Raw genomic sequence first — 20639 nt, 5'->3', positions numbered from 1 at the left:
CTTTAAACCTTTTCTCATGTTCTTAAATTTTATTTGAAGTTCAAGTTGGTTTGATTGGACCAGATTAAGCATACTTGTGTATTGATTATTTCAATAGATCTTTTATTTATTTTTATATGTACATGTACATATATATATATATATGTATACATACATATATATGTATACATACATACATACATACATATATATGTACACATACATATATATATATTGAATTGAATTGATATGAAAGAGTAGGAAAATAGTTATGGCTTTAAGGGACTTATAAGTAGGGTTCATTTAAATACTAAACCATAAAGTAAGACTGTAAGTACCATGAGATTTCATAGAAAACAAGATTTCATTAATTTCTGATGTTGTTAAAGCTTCATGGAAGGATTGAGTCTTAGATTATTAGGTTTATATTTGGTAAGCAAAAGAAGGTATTCCACATAAAAGAAACAGCATGAGCAATGTTACATGGAAGATGAGTAACCATGATGGAGACTGGGAATCAATGAGAACCCTGACCTAATTGGAATCCATATCAATTATTAAGTACCTATTATGTGCTAGACATTTTTTTTCCTTTTTTTTTAATTTTTATTTGGTCATTTCCAAACATTATTCATTGGAAACAAAGATCATTTTCTTTTCTTCCCTTCCCTCCCTCCCACCACCTCTCCCATAGCCCACGTGCAATTCCACTGGGTATCACATGTGTTCTTGATTCAAACCCATTTCCATGTTGTTGGTATTTGCATTAGAGTGTTCATTTAGAGTCTCTCCTCAGTCATATCCCCTCCACCCCTGTAGTCAAGCAGTTGCTTTTCATCGGTATTTTTACTCCCACAGTTTATCTTCTGCTTGTGGATAGTGTTTTTTAGATCCCTGCAGATTGTTCAGGGACACTGCATTGCCACTAATGGAGAAGTCCATTACCTTCGATTGTACCACAATGTATCAGTCTCTGTGTACAATATTTTCCTGGTTCTGCTCCTGTCGCTCTGCATCACTTCCTGGAGGTTGTTCCAGTCTCCATGGAATTCCTCCACTTTATTATTCCTTTGAGCACAATAGTATTCCATCACCAACATATACCACAATTAGTTCAGCCATTCCCCAATTGAAGGGCATCCCCTCATTTTCCAATTCTTGGCCACCACAAAGAGTGCAGCTATGAATATTCTTGTTCAAGTCTTTTTCCTTATTACCTCGTTGGGGTACAAACCCAGCAGTGCTATGGCTGGATCAAAGGGCAGACAGTCTTTTATCACCCTTTGGACATAGTTCCAAATGGCCCTCCAGAATGGTTGGAATAATTCACAACTCCACCAGCAATGAATTAGTGTCCCTACTTTGCCACATCCCTTCCAGCATTCATTACTTTACATAGCTGTTATGTTAGCCAATCTGCTAGGTGTGAGGTGATACCTCAGAGTTGTTTTGATTTGCATCTCTCTGATTATAAGAGATGTAGAACACTTTTTCATGTGCTTCTTAATAGTTTTGATTTCTTTGGCTGAGAACTGCCTGTTCATGTCCCTTGCCCATTTATCAATTGGAGAATGACTTGATTTTTTGTACAATTGATTTAGCTCTTTGTAAATTTGAGTAATTAAACCTTTGTCAGAGGTTTTTATGAAGATTGTTTCCCAATTTGTTGCTACCCTTCTGATTTTAGTTACGTTGGTTTTGTTGGTATAAAACCTTTTTAATTTGATGTAGTCAAAATTATTTATTTTACATTTTGTGATTCTTTCTAAGTCTTGCTTGGTTTTAAAATCTTTCCCTTCCCAAAGGTCTAAAAGGTATCCTATTCTGTGTTCACCTAATTTACTTATAGTTTCCTTCTTTATGTTCAAGTCATTCACCCATTCTGAATTTATGTTGGTGAATTTATTTGACCTCTTTACCTTTCCAGTGTATTGATGTTCTCCGCCCTCCCACCATGAGCTTCTTTATGACATATAAATTTACCCCCATTTGTTTCTTTTCCCATTTCTTTTAATATTAACCTATTTTAAGCTCTAGTTATATATATATATATGCATACTCATGCGTATGTATTTTTGCATGCATATATCTATATACCTATTTATGTCTTGTCCTTTCATCCTATACAGTTTGTTGTTGTTCCCTCTAAGTATACTTCTTTTTGCTGCCCAGCTAATAACAACAGTTTTTAAGAGTTACCAATGACCTCTTTTCTTATAGGGATAGATATCATTTTAACTTATTGAGTCTCTTAAAAAAATTTTTTTTGTTTTTCTTTTTTCCCCTCTTTTTTAATTACCTTTTGATGATTCTCTTGAGTTCTGTGCTTGGACATCAAATTTTCTGTTCAGGTCTGGTCTTTTCTTTACAAATTCTTGAAATTCTTCTATTTTGTTGAATGACCATACTTTCCCCTGAAAGAATATAGTCAGTTTTGCTGGGTAGTTGATTCTTGGTTGTAGACCTAGTTCCCTTGCTATCCGGAATATCGTATTCCATGCCTTTCTTTTTTTCAGTGTGGATGCAGCCAGATCCTGAGTTGTCCTCACTGTGGTTCCGTGGTATCTGAATGGCTTCTTCTTGGCAGCTTGTAATATCTTTTCTTTGGTCTTATAGTTCTTGAATTTGACTATAACATTCCTGAGTGTTGTCAGTTGGGGATTAAGTACAGGAGGTGATCTGTGGATTCTATCAATTTCCACTTTTCCCTCTTGTTCAAGGATTTCGAGGCAGTTTTCTTTAATAATTTCCTGTAATATAATGTCCAGGCTTTTTCTTTTGTCATGGTCTTCTGGTAGGCCAATGATTCTTAAATTGTTTCTCCTTGAACGATTTTTTAAATCCTCTGTTTTGTGAATGAGATGCTTCATATTTTCCTCAATTTTTTCATTCTTTTGGTTTTGTTTTATAGTGTCTTGCTGCCTTGTGAGGTCACTCGATTCAAGTTGTTGTATTCTGGTTCTTAAAGACTGGATTTCATTTTTAGTTTTTTGGTCATCCTTTTCCTTTTGGTCGGATTTTCTTTGGAGGTCATCTTTCATCTTCTTCACCTCATCTTTCATCTGCTTTGCCTCATCTTTCATCTGCTTTGCCTCATTTTCCAGCTGGTTGATTTTGGCTTTCAAGACACTTTTCTGTTTCCAGATGACTTATCTTAGTTTTTAAGTTCTTTTCCCGATTGTCTTCAACCTCTCTTAATTGTGTTTTGAATTGCATTTTTAGTTCTTCCAAAGGGTGTATCCAATTCACTGGGATTTCTGATTTTTTCTTTGCTGCGTCCTCCCCTTCTGTTTCATTTGCTCTTTGCTCATTACCTGTGCAGAAGCTGTCTATTGTAATTTCTTTTTTCTTTTTCTGTTGTTTGCTCGAGTTTGCCCCTTCTTTGCTCCCTGTATTTGGCTGTGCTCTTGCTCCTCTCATTTTGTTTTGGTTTTGGGGCTGTCAGTCTCCCCTCTTGGAGCTTTCTCAGATCTCTTGGTACAGTCTCTAGGGGAGGAATGTTAGTTTCCCTGTCCTCTGGAGGCTTTTGATTGGATTGAGTTCAATTGGGTTAGGCTGTATGTGGTATGAAGCACTGAGGCTCTGAAGACTCCTGGAAGGCTGGGCCTCCCAGGCTTTCTCCAGTTCTCTCCAGCTGCTTCTCCGCTGTCCACAAGTGTCTTTGCCCTCCTCCCTAAACTCTGAGGAGTTCTGATGGGATTAGTTCAACTGGATTGGTCTGGCTGTGCCCGAGGCAAGGGTGAGACTGGAGCCCAATGGAGGGACCCAGCCAAGGCCCGTTTCTCCCTGGCTTCCTCCCTGCTGTCCAAGCTAGATGCTCCGAGCCTGGTGCCCTGCTGCTCCCAAGGTAGACCCTGCAAACCAGCACCTTTGCCCGCTCAGAGGTTCCCGCTGCTGCTGGGGGCTCAGCCCTCTGGGTTGTGGGGGATGGGTCCTGGGACCTTCGCTCTGCCTTCCCCTTAGCCCTGAGTATTCTTGGATTCCGGCTTTTGGGGGGGCTTACCTTTTGATTTGAGTCCAGAAGGAGGATTCCCTGCTTCTGTCCTGTTGTTCAGATTGAATTTCAGTGCCCTAAGAGCATTCAGTCTGTATCGGTAAGGAAGGGTCTTCCACGAGGTCTGAACTTTTGCTGCTTGCTAAGCTGCCATCTTCTGTGCTAGACATTTTGCCAAGCACTGGAGTTACAATAATAAGCAAAAATTAGTTCTTGCTCCTAAGAAGCTTACAGTCTAACAGGAAGCATCATGCAGATAGCTGTGTACAAACAAATGTACTCAGGATAAATTGGACATCACCTCAGAAGATTTCACTAAGATCAAGGAGAAATAGGAAAACCTTTTTTTGTAGAATGTGAGTATTTAGGTTAAACAGGTGGGAATACTTATGTGGATTGGGGCAAGATAAAATTGAAGTTGTCATTGACTTCGGAGTCAAAGAACGTATTTTTGCATTTTGCTTCTGTGCTTTAGTGCCAGTATGATCTAGATTGTGTCATTCCATTTCTGCCCTTCAACTTCTTTCCTTATAAAATGAAATGGTTGGAGTAGATGGTAGTGAAGTTGTTTCCAATTTAACATAATCCTGAGACTATTTTTAGGCTTGTGGTAACTGTATTAAGAGTGCATGGGCCTGTAGCTTTAAGAACCACTGTTACTTTCTTTTTTTTTTCCAACTGCCTGCTTATTCCTTAGGAAGCAATACATTCCTTTAAGGTACGCTTTTTATAGATTTAATTAGGCTGTGCTACTGTAGGGTCCGAGAAAATCCCGCAAGAATGGAGACAGAGACAATGCAAGTAAGCAAAGGATCACCATTTCTTTTTAGTGCGCTAGGGCTTCTCCGAAAGAGGAACCACACTGGCTTGGCTAGAGGAACACCTTTTATAGTATAGGGGGCTAGCATGAAATGTTGAACAATAGGATGTTGTGATTTGGCAGTTGCAGCTGGCTGGAGGTTTCACAATGCAGGGAATGTCTGACTAGTGGTTATGATGGCTTGGGCAAGAGTTTTACACCTGACCATTTAGAGGGAGGTCATTCTTCATTCCCCACTTCTTTTTGTGAAAAATGAGGAAGAGTCCCCATGGAGATGGTCTCATCATAAGGGGCTTGGCAAGTTGCAAGGGGTTGGTAATGCTGCCTGAGGACCATGAGCTAGGCTGAATTAATGAAATTCTTGACAAAGGCTACTCAGTGATTAACTAGCCTTGTATGATTAGCATCATGAGGATGTAAGGGAGCAAAGGAATTTCCCTGACAATGGTCTGCCCGAGTTTACGGGGGTACAATGCCCATGACATCTCCCCCCTCTCCAAATGTCTAAGGGAAAAGGGGCGATGTTCTCAATTTTCTCTAGCTTCTTCAGTGCTGAGAATGGTTGTAGAACTGTCCCTGCCTATTGTTAGGAGAGATGTATTGACTGTAGGCAATGTCCAGGGCTTCAGGCCGGAATAGTTGCAAGGTTACAGTGGCATCTGGGTGACTCCCATGAGTGCTTCTACCTTAGAAGCAAATAGAGAAGTGACAAGGTTACAAATGCATACAAATACATATCTCACAGGGAATTAGCCAAAATTTGAACAGGGAGGGAAAGGCTGTGGACACAGGGTCTTTAGGGGTGTATCCTCAGTGAATTCCTTGGTCCTAGGTAGGTGGGGACCTGCTTGGAGATCTTAAGGATATCCAGCGACTGCTTCCCCCGATTGGCAGACAGGTCACAAGGAGGAGAGTCAGCCTCTAAGATAGAAGTATAGAAACCAGGACTGGGGCAAAAACTAGAACACTAGATATTAACAGAGAAAATTAGTGCAATAGTAATTGATATTACACATTTGCATTTGGGTATCTTAGCCACCAGACTTCTTCAGAAATCATCTTCTGACAGGAATAGATCCCTTTACGAAATCAGATTCCTGAGTTGTTTGCAGAGTTGGTATGTGACGTTTCTGTTAAATACTATCCTTTTTGCAAAGTACACATTAACTATAAACATTTACAAACACTTGAGTAACAATATTTTACAGAGGTATTCCTTTACCCCAGATTCTGGGGGAAATTCAAGAAAGCTTTTAGCTATATATTCAAGCTCAGGATACAAACTTCAACTGTGGTAAATTAAGGCTACAAGTATAAGCCATCTATTAATAAACATTCACCTACTTCTCAAAGTATGTTCCCTAACAATTTAAGAATTTTCCAATTATTAACCTGAAAGGTTGTTTGGGGAAATGGAAACTTTAATTTTATAATTTGCATTATATGCTGATTATATGAATTTGTCACAAAGGAAAAGGCTGACAGGGAAAATATTTCCTCATGTCCCAAGGAACACATAGTGAGGCCTTCACGTACAGGCCAAAGCTATCATTGGCTCATGTCATCATTGTATCACTCAAGGACTAACAGCCTAGATGATCAGAAAAGGTCCATTCCCAGGTGAACCCAGAATATGTCTCTCTAACCATCCCAGGACATTCTCTGTCCTTTGTGTACTTTGTAACCATTAGATCCTAAACTCCTTCTTTTTCCTTAAAAGACAAGTCTCACCCCTTTCAGCTGAGAGAAATTCTGCTTATCAGCAATCCAGAAACAAATTTCCATACACTCAAACAAGCCTTTTATATCCCTAAAGGCTGATCACTCAATTATTCTTACGTATTTTGGCAATAATTTACATATCACACTTTAGTCACAGAGACCTTAAATAAAGAACATGAGTGCTGAATTGAGTAGCTCCATATTGTCAGATAATTTTAGGGTTATGACTTTAAATCTAGATTTAAATGGTCACCAAATAAAATTACCAAGTCAGTTTTTAAATTTATGGTAATTTAATTAATGTAGAGGGAAGGAATTTAAGGAGAAGGAGGAAAGAGGATATAAAATTTTTCCTCCCTGACCTATACCTATGCCAGGGGGAGTTTTAACCCCCCACCCCACCCCCTAGGTCTCTAATGAAGATTAGAGGCTTCTGAGAGGAAAAGGTTGGAAAGTAAAGGAGGAAAATTCAGCCAGAAACTCACCACTGAACTGGACAATACCATGTAGCCATGCTAAGATGCTGAAGGCTCAGCACGCAGCTCTCAGCTAACTCTCCACCACCAATCAGGGAAAGATAGAGGGAGAGAGTCCTTGAGGGACAAAAAATCTCAAATATATAGATCTTTCATCCTTGTGTCTCCTCCTCTAAATTTTCACATCTACCAATCACATTAAAGGCTTTTTCTCCAGGAGTGCCCATACTTTTAATTCTCATCTTCTTTGATTAGATTATATTTTTAGAGTTATTTAACACTTCTTTGTTGAGTTCACCTTTTGTGAGTTACTTGACCTATTTGTGATTAATGTAACCTTTATAGTTACTTAACACCTTTTTGTATTAGATCTAAAAATAGACTTAGCGTAAATTTCTAGCTTCACTATAAGGTGAGAACTAAGTATCTTCATTGTTCAATCAGGAGATTACAACTTTATCTTCCCCTAAAGTATTGTCTAAGTAGGGTGGAGTAGTTTTTAATGTTCACAATAGTAATATAAATCAGAGCTGTATCATCTCTTGGATCTAGGCCATCTGAAAGAGTATGATAAGATCAGTCAGGAATCACTTCAGGGTAACTGATCAGAGAAAATACAGAATCATATGTGACTTTCCCACAACACATACATTCATTTTAGAAATTAAGATTACGATTCCACAGCTTTCAAACAAGTCACTTGGTCAGACAGGGCTGGCAACGTTTGCTTGCTTGAGCATTGTAAAACCTCTGAATATATAATTAAAATATACTCATCTTTAAGTTCTATCACACAGTGGTTGTCTACTCTGTGAGGTCCGTAGTTCAGTCTCTAAGTATCAGTGTGGAACAATTATAAGCACTTCTTTCTCCTTCCTGTGTGCAAGGAAGGGGTGAATAGCTTGTGAGCAATTTATCCTAAGGCTGCTTGGCTCGATTTAGGTTTTAAGCTTGTCCCATCCTTCTTTAATAAGTGAGCTTAGTTTACCACAATTTAAAATTTTGAATGTATCAAACCCCCTTCATAATAATTTACTCTCAGTGGATTATAGTTTGAACTCAACAGCTTCCAAATAACTTTGATTAAGTTCTTTAGCAATCTTTCAGTGTGTAACCAAACTGAAGTGCAAAGCATTTACCTGTACTCCTCTTAAACCTCTGTCTACAGTAGAATAGAACCTCCAGTTTAGTTTTCTTTTAGCTCAAAACATTGCCACATCCCTGATTAAATTCCATCGACAATATTTCAATTTATAATTTGTTGTATCTATTTGACACTAGCATTCATAGTATCAACTAGTAATTCTATCCATTACTCTTATTTCTTCTGGCTCCTCCTCTTTGCCATTATTGTAAGTAGAGGAAAGGTACTGTACTGAATTGTATTTAATCCTCATGAAAAGCCCTTCTTGATTTCAGGGCTGGTCAAATTTGTCTTGTTAAGGACATATAGTTTGCATATCATATGCCCTTAACCTTTTTAGGTGGAAAACTTAATTCTCTCTATAGTACAAATGCACACATAATTTGTATCTGAATACATGTTCATCTCTAGATCACAAATTCCTTCCTACACATTGTACTCATTTTTAAAAACAATTCATATAACCTTAGTCAAAGACAACACCATCTAGAAGTTCCCTCTTTTGTAAAATACCAAATTCTTAGTACTTATATTATTAAATCACTTAAAAAAACTTCTTGTGTGTCATATGATTTCTTGTTGCCAGTTCTGACAAATATTAAAATAACATCTGAATTTGAAAAATTCTAGAATTTCTCAACAACATAACTTTTTCTGGATGACTTTTACATCTATAAAGTAGCCAGTACGATTTCTGTCCTTATAGAATAAAGCATTCCTTCTCTGTGTCAGGCTGCCTATCAATCACATTTAGACAATTCTCAAATTCACGGAAACTATCATGCATTGCAAGATCTAACAACAACATCTAACCATGAGTTTTTGTGCTCAATCAAATCTGGCTAACATTTCACATTTAATTGACAAACTGTTACCACAATACATGAAATTACATTTGTAGCATATCAAAATCATTAGCAATCCTCCCAAGTTTCATGCATCAACCGTTAAAATTAATCTTAAGTGAAAAGTGCCTCTAACTGTGGAGTAAGAGACTGTGATAAACAGAAACATCCCCAAAATAGGGGTGTCTCACCTGTTGTCTTTCTGTTCAGAATCATCCCTCTTGCTCTCTGCAGCAGAGGAGGAAGTCAGATCTGATCAGTGAACTGATAGCTTCTAGGTTGCCTGTTTTTCTTATCTCTGACTGGGTTTCTCGGCGGGCCCTTGCCTTAAAATCCAAACAAAGAATAAGGGGCTTCTCTCCATATTATGCCCTCTTTCTTGTAAGATATGTCCAATTGGCACCTGGTGTTAGAATTTAGGGTATCAAAAATGCAGTTGCTTCATTTTTCCCTTGATAGTGCTCAGCTATTTAACATGAGAGAAAACAAACAAACAAAAAACCCAAATGAATTCTTGCTTTGGCTGCTTAGATTTGATCTCTTCCCAACAGAAGTGGCCTGTGAGGAAACCTTTCCCTTTGTCTTAATTGGGTTGGCTAGTCCCTATCTGGCTCAGACCTCAGCTTGGTAGCCACTCCACACTTGAGGCTTCCCAGACTGAAAAAGGGAGAAGTCCTGCACAGCCACTACCCAAGTAGAGGATGGTATTACAATTTTAGGGTGCCATGGATAGGGCATGCCACTTGCTAATTGAAGGTGTAACATGGTCATTCAACATTAAAAAGAAATTAGGATTTTTGTTTGTTTTCCAAGGTATTTAGAGCCAATTTTTCTTAACACAAAAGTAGACAGGGCAATATGTGACATACTGAACAATCAAGACAGACACAAGTATGAATGTTGGACTGGATGTGCTTCTCTTCTCACCCCAAGGGGCTAGGGGTGAGTGGTCCCCAAAACAAAGTGGTGTGGCCAGGTTTACCCTGGGGCCGTACCCCCTTCCTCCAGTGCATCCACTGGGTTTCCTACTTTCTGTAAGAGTTAAATTTTTCGGCCACGGTGGGCCGGGCTCCGGCTTCGCCGGCAACTTGGCAGAGGCCTCTCATCAGAGCAATGGTGGCGGGGATGGCGGGGGCGGCAAGCAGGAGATACACCGGCGCTCGGCGCGCCTGCGGAATACCAAGTACAAGTCAGCCCCGGCGGCTGAGAAGAAGGAGTCCACCAAGGGCAAGGGCCGCAGGCACATTTTTAAGCTGAAGAACCCTATCAAAGCTCCTGAAGCAGTTTCCACTATCATTACTGCAGAATCAATATTTCACAAGGGAATGTACTATCAGATCGGAGATGTTGTTTCTGTAGTTGATGAACAAGATGGAAAAACATACTATGCGCAAATAAGGGGCTTTATCCAGGACCAGTACTGTGAGAAGAGTGCGGCACTAACTTGGCTCATCCTCACATTGGCCAGCCCCAAAGACCAGTTTGACCCAGCGTCTTATATCATAGGACCAGAAGAAGACCTTCCAAGGAAGATGGAATATTTGGAATTTGTTTGCCATGCACCTTCAGAATATTTCAAGTCTCGATCCTCACCATTCCCCACTGTTCCCACTAGACCAGAGAATGGGTACATATGGACTCATGTTGGACCTACTCCTGCCATTACCATTAAGGAAACAGTTGCCAACAACTTGTAGTCTAGGATTTTTTTTTAAGACTCCGTTTTCCTATGTCTTCTATGCACACCATTACAAGATGTCCTGTAATATATTTACTGGAATTGTTGGCTAGCTGAAGAAATAACTTTTAAAAAATCTTTTATTATTATTACAAATAGGTAAATAGTATCTTCTTGGACAGAGTTAGCTTTTTCTTCCCTCATTTTTAACCAATCATTTTTTAGAATCATTCTAAAGAGGTACCTCTATAGAATAGGATAGGAGAGCTGTCTCCTTTCCTAAGCTAGGATCTCCTGCAGTGGAAGAAGTTTCTGATAAAGGAAGCCCTACTTTTCGCCAGGACCTATTCCTGCCATCAGTGTGATGATGGAGGTGCTAGCTTCCAATCTCAAAGTGCTGCGTACATGATGCTCTGGCCTTGGACCCCAGTCTTAGCCTTAGGATGACTGATATGTGATAAAAAAAATATATATATATATAGAAAATTCTACTAAACATCTTATTATACTTAAAATAGTGAGACTGCGCCATGCCTGTGAGGTGAACATATTAAATAGGAAATTGTGCAGTGACATACATCAAGTATGTGCTACAGAATTATAAATAGGACCTCACCTCACACGGTGGCTAGTCACAGTGGAAGGGCTCTGGCATAGTAGCCAGGAACACTGGATATTTTGATAAAAGCTTTCCAACCAGGTTTGAGCCGATGACACCTTTCTTTGCGTATTCCAGTCAACCCTGGCTATTCCTTCAAGGGCTCCAGGAGGGGTTCCATTGGCTCACTGTGGACAGTAGTTTCTCCCACTGAGAAACATGTTAAGGATGACCCTGTTCCCTAACTCTTTGGCATGGTCCAAGCTGCTGCTCATTATCAGGTCAGACCAGAGGCTGTCAGTGCACTGTCTAATGACCAAATCCTAAGCAGAGCACAACCTTCCCAAAAAAGGCTCTTAGAACATTTCTCATGGACATGGGAGCTGGGTCAGAGCAGGGTGGGCCGAGCCTCAGGACTGGAGGCTGCCTGTGCCCACCTGCCAGGAGGGCTTGTCCTTGGGCCCCAATGGAAACTGCTGACTTGTCGAGAGAAAACTCCAACTGAAATTTCATCCCCATGGTTTTAAAATATAAAAGTTTTACTGTATCCCTTTGTCTTTGTCCCTTTCCTGTACACACTTAGGCTTGTATCTGGCAGAAATGACTATCATTTGAGTCTTACAATTTATTGTATTTAGTATTTATGTCTTCCCCAAGAGTAGTTGTGAGTCATTGTAAATATCATCATTGTAAATACTTGACATATGCTAATGCCTAAAACTTTTGGATTAAAATATATTTTTCAAAAAAAAAAGAGTTAAATTTTTGGGAAACTGAGGCAGATAGAAATTAATTTCTCTCTGCAAGGAGTATTATATTTTTAGAGGTTTATTGAAGATTAAAATATAAAGAAAATACAAGTCAGAGAGGCATGTGTCTAGGCCCAAAGAGCCTATTCACGACCACTCACATCTTGCCTGCTAGGTGGAGAGCTGCGTCTGTTCCCAAGTGGAAGTAGGAAAAAGGGCAGAGCCTTTTTTTTTTTGAGATTTTAAATATATTTTATTTGATCATTTCCAAGCATTATTCCTTAAAGACATAGATCATTTTCTTTTCCTCCCCCCCACCCCCCATAGCCGACGCGTAAGTCCACTGGGCATTAGATGTTTTCTTGATTTGAACCCATTGCTTTGTTGATAGTATTTGCATTAGAGTGTTCATTTAGAGTCTATCCTCTGTCATGTCCCCTCAACCTCTGTATTCAGGCAGTTGCTTTTTCTCGGTGTTTCCACTCCCATAGTTTATCCTTTGCTTATGAATGGTGTTTTTTTCTCCTGGATCCCTGCAAGTTGTTCAGGGACATTACACCACTACTAATGGAGAAGTCCATTACGATCGATTATACCACAGTGTATTAGTCTCTGTGTACAATGTTCTCCTGGTTCTGCTCCTCTCGCCCTGCATCACTTCCTGGAGGTTGTTCCAGTCTCCATGGAACTTCTCCACTTTATTATTCCTTTTAGCACAATAGTACTCCATCACCAACATATACCACAGTTTGTTCAGCCATTCCCCAATTGATGGGCATCCCCTCGTTTTCCAGTTTTTGGCCACCACAAAGAGCGCAGCTATGAATATTTTTGTACAAGTCTTTGTGTCCATTATCTCTTTGGGGTACAGACCCAGCAGTGCTATGGCTGGGTCAGAGGGTTGATATTCTTTTGTCGAAGGGCAGAGCCTTTTTACAACCAGGTTAAATACCCCATATTGCTCTCCGCCCAGGTGAGGTTACAAGGCATTCTGGGGAAGTGGAGCAAGGACTTCTGCGGATTGAAGTCCTGGATTCTAGTCTCCATTTTTACATTTCAACCGGTGGGGGGGCTATAACTACCCCAAGTTCCAGTCAGGGGGCCTTTAACCACCCTTAATTCCAACCAGGATCCTCTAACCACCAGAACCGGGGACTCTAAACAAGTGAATGTTGCCAGCCCTGTCTGACCAAGTGGCTGGTTTGAAGCTGTGGAATCTTAATGCAAACATTCCATGTCCAGAATGTTAAAATGAGTTGAGTGATATGTAATTGATAAGTTGCCTCACACGAACTTTGGGAGTATGTTGGTTGATATTTTGATTACATTTTGATCTGTGTAACGATATATGTTGCAAAGAGTAGCTAAGGAGTGGGTAGGATGTTAAAAATGGCATATATGTGAGAAATGCTTGCTCAGAATTTTATGATTTTTATGATTTGCTGCTAAAATGATCAGTAATTTATAATTGATGAGCACTATGCTAAAGATGTAATGGTTCAATGATGTAATCCTTTAAATCAGAAATCTTTTGGATTACTGATTAGCAATTAAAGTGATGCCAATGGAAGGAAGAATGGAAATCTTGCTCTGTTTTTTAGGCAGAGCTTTTTAAAGGGAGAGAGAGAGGGGGCGGGGAGGGAGGGAGGGAGAGAGAGGTGAAAGAACAGGTAAATGATCTACTCTTCTAATTGGATCCCTGACCTAGGGATAATTTCTAAAATTAATGTATGTGTTGTGGGAAAATCACATATGATTCTATAATTTCTCTGGATAGTTACCCTGAAGTGATTCCAGACTGATCTTGTCATACTCTTTCAGATGGCCTAGGTCCAAGAGCTGATTTATGTATCTATGTAGCTTTACATAGATTTTACATAGATTTATGATCTATGTAGCTACTCAATTCAGCACTCAGGTTCTTTATTTCACGTTTTTGTGACTAAAGTCTTATATATAAATTATTGTCAAAATACATAAGAATAATTGAGTGATCAGCCTTGTAGTAATATAAAAGACTTGTTTGAGGGTATGGAAATTTGTTTCTGGACTGCTGATAAGCAGAATTTCTCTCAGTTGAAAGGGGTGAGTCTTGTCTTTTAAGGAAAAAGAAGGTTTCTGGGATCTAATGGTGACAAAAGTACACAAAGGACAGAGACATTAACTGAGGTAAATAGGTTAAGTTCCTTGTTCTGGGTCACACTGTAAGAGTCTGAGGCAGATTTGAACTCACCTTACTTCAGGTCCAGCATTTTATCCACTGTTCCACTTAGTTGTGTGACAAGGAAATCACTTTAAAAGACTGATATATATTAATTTAAGGTCGCCAAAGGAATTCAGCTATGTAATTCCTAAATGAAAACTCAAGTCAGCCGTCAACCTTTTATAGAGTTTAATTACAAACAGGAGGAAGAAAGGAATTAGAGGTAGAGAGAGAGAGGGAGAGATAAAGGGGAGAGAAGGGAATAGGGCTTAAATACCCCTTCTGTTTAGGGTGGGCCAAAAGGCCCAAGCCCTTAGATAGCTGGGGCAAAGAAAGGAGATCAGTCCCTATTACTCACGTGACCAAAATGGAGAAACAGTCTCAGGGGCCTCCACCTCCAGCTTCCTTCAGAGCAAGCTTCTCAGAGCACCTCTCCAACCACTCAGAGCCAAAACTCTCCAACTACCCCTCAGTCCTCAGACCTCTCTATCTTTAAGGAAACCATCCAAGTTCCCTCCCCTCAGTTCTCACATCTACCCATCACTGTCCATGTCTCCCTGTGCCAATGGTGTCTCTAGCTTAACCCAGGACCACCCAGAGGTCTGTGGATTTGCACATGTCTGTTGAAGGTCATATTCTCAAATAATTAAATCTTGATCTTTTGCTACAGCCCTTCCTAAATCCTGTTACCCTGAGTAGGGTAGAGATTGGAATAATTAAATTTTGATCTATGCTGCAGCCCTTCCTAAATCCTGTTAGGACTGAGTAGGGTGGAGATTGCAATTTCCAAGACCTGGTTCTGTCATTCGAAGTATCTCCATTGTATCAATTCTAAAATCAATCATGACTCAAAGAAATTCCTGTTCTATGCTTAAGCATAGGTCAAAGCCCTTTCCATTGTTCAGCAAAAGGTTTCTGTCCTAAAGTAATCTTAAGAAGGGAGGAGGAGGAACCTCCCATGCCAGTGGGGTTCACATTCCAATAGAGTTCCCACTCTCAATAGGAAATTTTTCAAGTATGAAATTTCCCAGTGGTGAAATTTCCAACGTTTATAAGTCTAAGAAATTTTAAGGTTTACAGTTGATACACTGAAACATTTTTAGCAATATGTTAGTACAACTCAGTTCTAAAGAAATGTACAGTATAATGAACTAGAAACTAGATAGTGTGAACTGATTGGATAATGACTAATGTAACATTAATGTGAATGTAATGGAATATTACTATGCTATAAGAGATGATGTGCAATAGAAAAATATATGATCTATCACATAGTGTGATAGGGATATGATTAAGGTTTTGATGCTAAAGGATCACTTTAAGGCAGATATGAATAACATGGAAATAGATATTAAACAATGATACCTGTGTAATCTAGTGGAACTGTTTTTTGGCTTGGGGAGGGGGATCATCAATCATGTAACCATGGAAAAATATGGTGAATTAAAAAAGGGGAAAAAAAAGCAGAGAGATATGTAGAAACATGGACACATTTAACATAAACAAAAAAGAGATGATGACTATGAAGACTCTGAAGATTCACCAGAAAACATATATGAACTAAGGCAAAGTAAACAGTCAGGAAAACAATATACACTAAATGTAGCAATGTAAATTTGAAAGAACAACAAAGACAGTTGACCAAGTTGGTCCTGGGAAAACACAGGGGAAATGTGCCTCTGATTTGGATCATTGCATATAATATTAAACTTATTTAAAATATATTAGTTTTTGCTTTTTTAAAAATTCTTTGTATATATAAAATATATATACACAGGAGAGTATACTTAGAAAAGACAGTTACATAAAACCAGAAGATATTAATAAAAAATTAAAAGACAATAGAAAATCCACCACCAAGAAAATGAGTTAATCACAGAAAAGCTTCAGTATGATGAAAAAATACTATAGCTATAAGAAGGTTTGCGACATGAAAAATAATCACTCAGTTAAGGAATTCAGTAATGGTCCCAGACCTGAACTACTGAAAGAATATGCATTATAAAGACATTGAAGGAAAAAAATGAGTAAGCAAAAAAGGTAGCAAGATTATAATAAAGTTTAACAGTATGGAAAATATCCATGGAGAACATGAATAAAAGAATAGATTCATTGAAAAACCAAATGATTTTCACTAGAATACAAAAAAAGTAAATAGCAGAGAAACTATTAAAAGAAAAAACAGCATAACTAGCAGAATTCTAAGTAGCTTCTTAAAGATGATGTATCTAGACATCAAGGTGCATTTAGTAAGCACCTACTATAATCGAGACAACTATGCTGTATTTTGGGGATAAAAGTGAAACTCTGTCCTTTAGGAGTTTACATTCAGGGAGACAACATTAATGTATATTGTTCTACATAGTTAAAATTTATACAAAAGCCATAGACATATTTAGAAAATATATTAAATATGATTTTGGATAGCAAGAACTACTAGAGCAAAAATTAATAAAGGCTTTGTGTAGGAGGTAGTGCTTCACCTGATTATTGAAAAAAACTAGCGATACTAAAAAAAGAGATAAAGAGGAAGTATATTCTAGGCATTGAGGACAGCTAATGCAAAGGCCCTCACAAGTAGCATATTACACTAGTGTTCTTGTTAATCCTCCTTCCTCAAATCTCTCCCTCCTCTAATCAGTTCCTCACTCATTTGATAAAGAGACATTATAGAGACAGAGAAGTTTAAAAGAAGAAACCCAGAAGTAACTGCCTTGAAAATATCTACAAAGCAAAGCCTCAAAGAAAAATGCAGTTCAGATGCAAATGCAATAATCAAGTTTTTTTTTAAAAAAGATTAAAAATTACTGTTTTTAAAAATGAGAGTGGTAGAAGAAAATATGAGAAAAGAAATGAGAATTTTGGAAGAAAGGCATGAAAAGAAAGTTAAAAGTTTCGATCTAGAAATTCCTAAGAAAATAAATTCCTGAAATTTAACATCGACCAAATAGAAGCAATTAATTCCAAGAGTTGACAAGAAATATTTAAATCTATAATAATTAAAATGGGTTCAACAAATATAAGAATTAAAAAAATTGTAGTCACTCTATAATACTTCGAAAATAAACTATGAGTCTGTTAGTAGCTTTAGTACCTTTATTACAGCAAGGTAGAGATAGTAAAGGGGGAAATGTAGGAAGGAGATAGGGAATATTGCCTAGCTAAATACCCTGTAGTCTGGATCTGAGTGCCTCGAGACCAAAAAGAGCATCCCACCAAAAAATTAAATCACTTTAATTGAGCCTTGATGATGATTCTAGTGAAGAGCCGAAGAGTCAGTGTCTCTGGCCAGGGTCTCCTCAACCCACGTGAGTCATTGAAGCTGAATTCCTCGAGCCACCAATGCCAAACCCAAGGTAGAACTGAATGCCTAATCAAGCTGAGCTGCACCAGACTGAGCCTCAAAAGATCCAGCCGTCCACGAGGCTGAGTCACAACGACTGAGCTGCCAAAAAGCTGAGCTGCCAAGAGACTTGAAGGGTCCTAGAGGTTTCCACTTATACGCAGTTTTCTCCTCCCATCAAAAAGATATGCTTTCTTCAGGGTGTTTTCTTTGGTGGTGTTGAGGAGTTTCTTTTCCTGAAATTTCTTCATAAAATTTTAAACTTTGGATTTTAGGATAATTATGCAATTCCCCCTGAGGAGGGTGTTGTCCAATACCAGGATCACCCCCAGGATACATGGCTGAGTTATGGAGTATATGAATTGATTGTCAAAAGAAAACCAAAAACCAAAAATCTAAAAAGAAGAGAAAAAATTAAATTTTGGGTTAAAATAATCAAAATCTTATGTATATAGAATTCTTAGTAAACAGGAATAAACCCCTAACAGGTACTTGAATCATCAACAACGCTCAATTAAAGTGATTTATGTCCTACAAGCCTGCAGGACAATTGTATCAATATTTAAGTATGCATTGGCAGCCAGGACCACAGAAAATTGCCATACTATAAAAGAGAAAAGGGACTAGATTCTGAGGTAAAAGGGAAATGTACTTCCCTGCTGTGATTTTGCCTTCAGTCTCAGGGATAGGGGAGCTAAAAAGGCAGCCAAACTAACGTACTTGTTGGAATGTGGCATGGAGGAGTCCAGCATCTGATGTTGTCAATCAACTGCCTCCTTGAACCTCAAACAAGTCCTCTGTGTTGGCATAGATTCTCATCAATCCCATAGGGATTTTTGGTCACCTTGACCGTGTGCTTTTTGGCATTGTACAGTGGCTCTTTTTGCAATTACTTCTTCTGTAATCAGACACAATTATTTGTAGAAGTCCCATAATAATTAACAATCAGTGGCAGGTTTCCATAGTCTAAAGCTTTTGGGTATGCATTGATATTAGATCTATGAAAATTGTAAACTTATCTTTCGAAATTAAAAAAAAATACTTATTCCATTTACTTCAAGTACAGAAAAATAAGAAGAAATCCAAATATCCTATTGCAAATAAAAAGAAAAGCAATAATAAAAAATTCAGGTATTCAATGTCAGCCAAAATAGTGTACAACTTGTCTAAGGACTTTTATAATGGTATCATTTCCAGTTCAGTCATTGGAAGAGGGTACAGATAAAGACAGTTGCATGTGTCAATCAGCGTTGATAGAAGGTACCCTTTTTACATGTGAGCAATGAATAAAAGAGTCCTTTTCTCTAATTTCGATAGAGGTTGGAGTGATTAACAGTATTTGAAACAGACCTTCCCAGGCAGACTGAGTCCTTCCAGTGCGCTGGAAATTCTTTATGTACACCTTGTCTCCTGAGTGTAGATTATGGTGGGAAAAGTCTATTGGTCCTGCTTGTACTGCAGCTCTGGATTCTTGAAGTTCTTGCAATTTGATCTGTACGTCCTGTATATATAAAGCAATAGAAATGTTGTTCCCACCTTCCCCTAGTAGTGATGTGTATGCAGGAGAAAGTGTCTTAGCCTGTGTGTGTGAGGATGTCCAAAAAGCATCTCAAATGGTGAGATGTGTAGATCTCCTTTGGGCCTGCTTTGAAGATAAAATACAGCTAGAGGGAGAACTTCAGGCTATTTTAAGTGAGTCTCAGTGTACAATTTTTCAATCATAGCCTTAAGATCTCTATTCATTCTATCAACTTGGCCTGATTTCTGGGGGTGATACGGTACATGGAACTGGGGAGTGATCCCCAAACAAAAATAAATTTGAGACAAAACAGAATCAGTAAAATGAGTTATACTGTCTGAATCAATTCATGCTGGCAGACCAAAGCAAGGAATTATCTCTTTAAAGAGCACCGTGGCAACAAAAGCCACTGTGGCTCTGGTGCTAGAAAATACTTCCATCTATCTGGTTAGCTGATCCACTATGGCCAGACAAAATTTATAATGTCCAGCCTTATCCCTAGTAATAAAGTTAATTTGTAAATGCTCAAAAGGTGTGTAAGCCAGAGGACCCCCACCAAAGGCTTTGCCATGACAATCATGTTGATTATAGACTTGGCAAGTGGGGCAGACTGCACACACTTAAGAGTCTATGGTAGTTATACCAGGGGCTATCCATACCTTTTTAACAGTCTACATTACCCTGGGTACCAGAGTGGCCATTCTTGTGAACAGATTAGCATATTTGGTGATAAAAACTTCTAGGAAGTAGGGATCTTCCTTCAGATGACACCCATACCCCATTGATCTGTTTTGCTTTAAACTTTTATTTCCATTTTTTATTTAAAGCCCTGGGGGGGGGGGGGCGGACTGAGATCAGAGTTCCCCAGGTAAGAATGAAGGAAAATAATAGAGGAATAACAAAGGTGGAAATTATAGGAACCTTGCCTCTAGGTAACGACAAGGGAAATGATAAGAATCAAAATATAACAGACACAGTGTGTATTCGGAAGGGTTTTGCCCACTGACAAATACAGTTTATTGCAGGCAGCTAACAACTTTTAAAGGTACAGATCACAAAGAATGAAAGCATTCCATTGAGACAGGTCCTTGGGAAAGGGTTGAGACAGACCTTGGGAAAGTGCAACAAGGATGGTAGATATGACACCTGGTGCAGCATAAAGATTCCAGAAATTAGGGTGAGAGAATATTTTCAAGAAATGTAGATAGGCACTTGGGGGTAAAATTATGACTCAAACATAATCCAAGATTAATGGAACGGTCAGCAATAGCATGTCTTTGCCAGCAATAGACATGTATTACTATGAGAGGCCTAAAAAGGGGGAAGGATAGGGCATTTGGGCTTGCTCTTAGACAGACTTTGAGTTTCTACCTCTTTATAGAGGGCACTCAGATCTATATATAGATGAGCTCCAAGTTATCAACCTCTGACATTTTTCTACTTCCTGTTCATTATAAGAGAGATAAATATGTGTTGTTACTAGTTGCCAAAGTTAAAATCAATTCAGGTCCTTCTGAGGCAGTGAGCTTTGCTGCAGTATCTACCTGGTGGTTCCCTCTAAAGACAGGG

General features: G+C 38.7%; 2 protein-coding genes across 5 annotated transcripts in view; both read left to right on the top strand.

The window, feature by feature from the left end:
* The window catches only part of TBCD (tubulin folding cofactor D), a 537579-nt gene that overhangs the window by 139050 nt on the left and 377890 nt on the right, over positions 1–20639 (top strand). The gene's annotated exons all lie outside the window — the stretch shown is intronic.
* Positions 160–11136, top strand: LOC103091917 (GATA zinc finger domain-containing protein 1-like). Its single transcript, XM_056814260.1, has one exon. The coding sequence runs from the start codon at positions 9874–9876 to the stop codon at positions 10675–10677; it is 804 nt and encodes a 267-aa protein (XP_056670238.1). The 5' UTR covers positions 160–9873; the 3' UTR covers positions 10678–11136.

Source organism: Monodelphis domestica, chromosome 2 (genome assembly GCF_027887165.1).
Source record: "Monodelphis domestica isolate mMonDom1 chromosome 2, mMonDom1.pri, whole genome shotgun sequence".
Lineage (NCBI taxonomy): Eukaryota > Metazoa > Chordata > Mammalia > Didelphimorphia > Didelphidae > Monodelphis > Monodelphis domestica.
The sequence above is the reverse complement of the archived record's forward strand: the minus strand, read 5'-3'. Positions and strand labels throughout refer to the sequence as shown.

Coding starts and splice junctions, on each gene's coding strand:
- LOC103091917 (XM_056814260.1), top strand. CDS start 9,874: ATGAATGTTGGACTGGATGTGCTTCTCTTCTCACCCCAAGGGGCTAGG.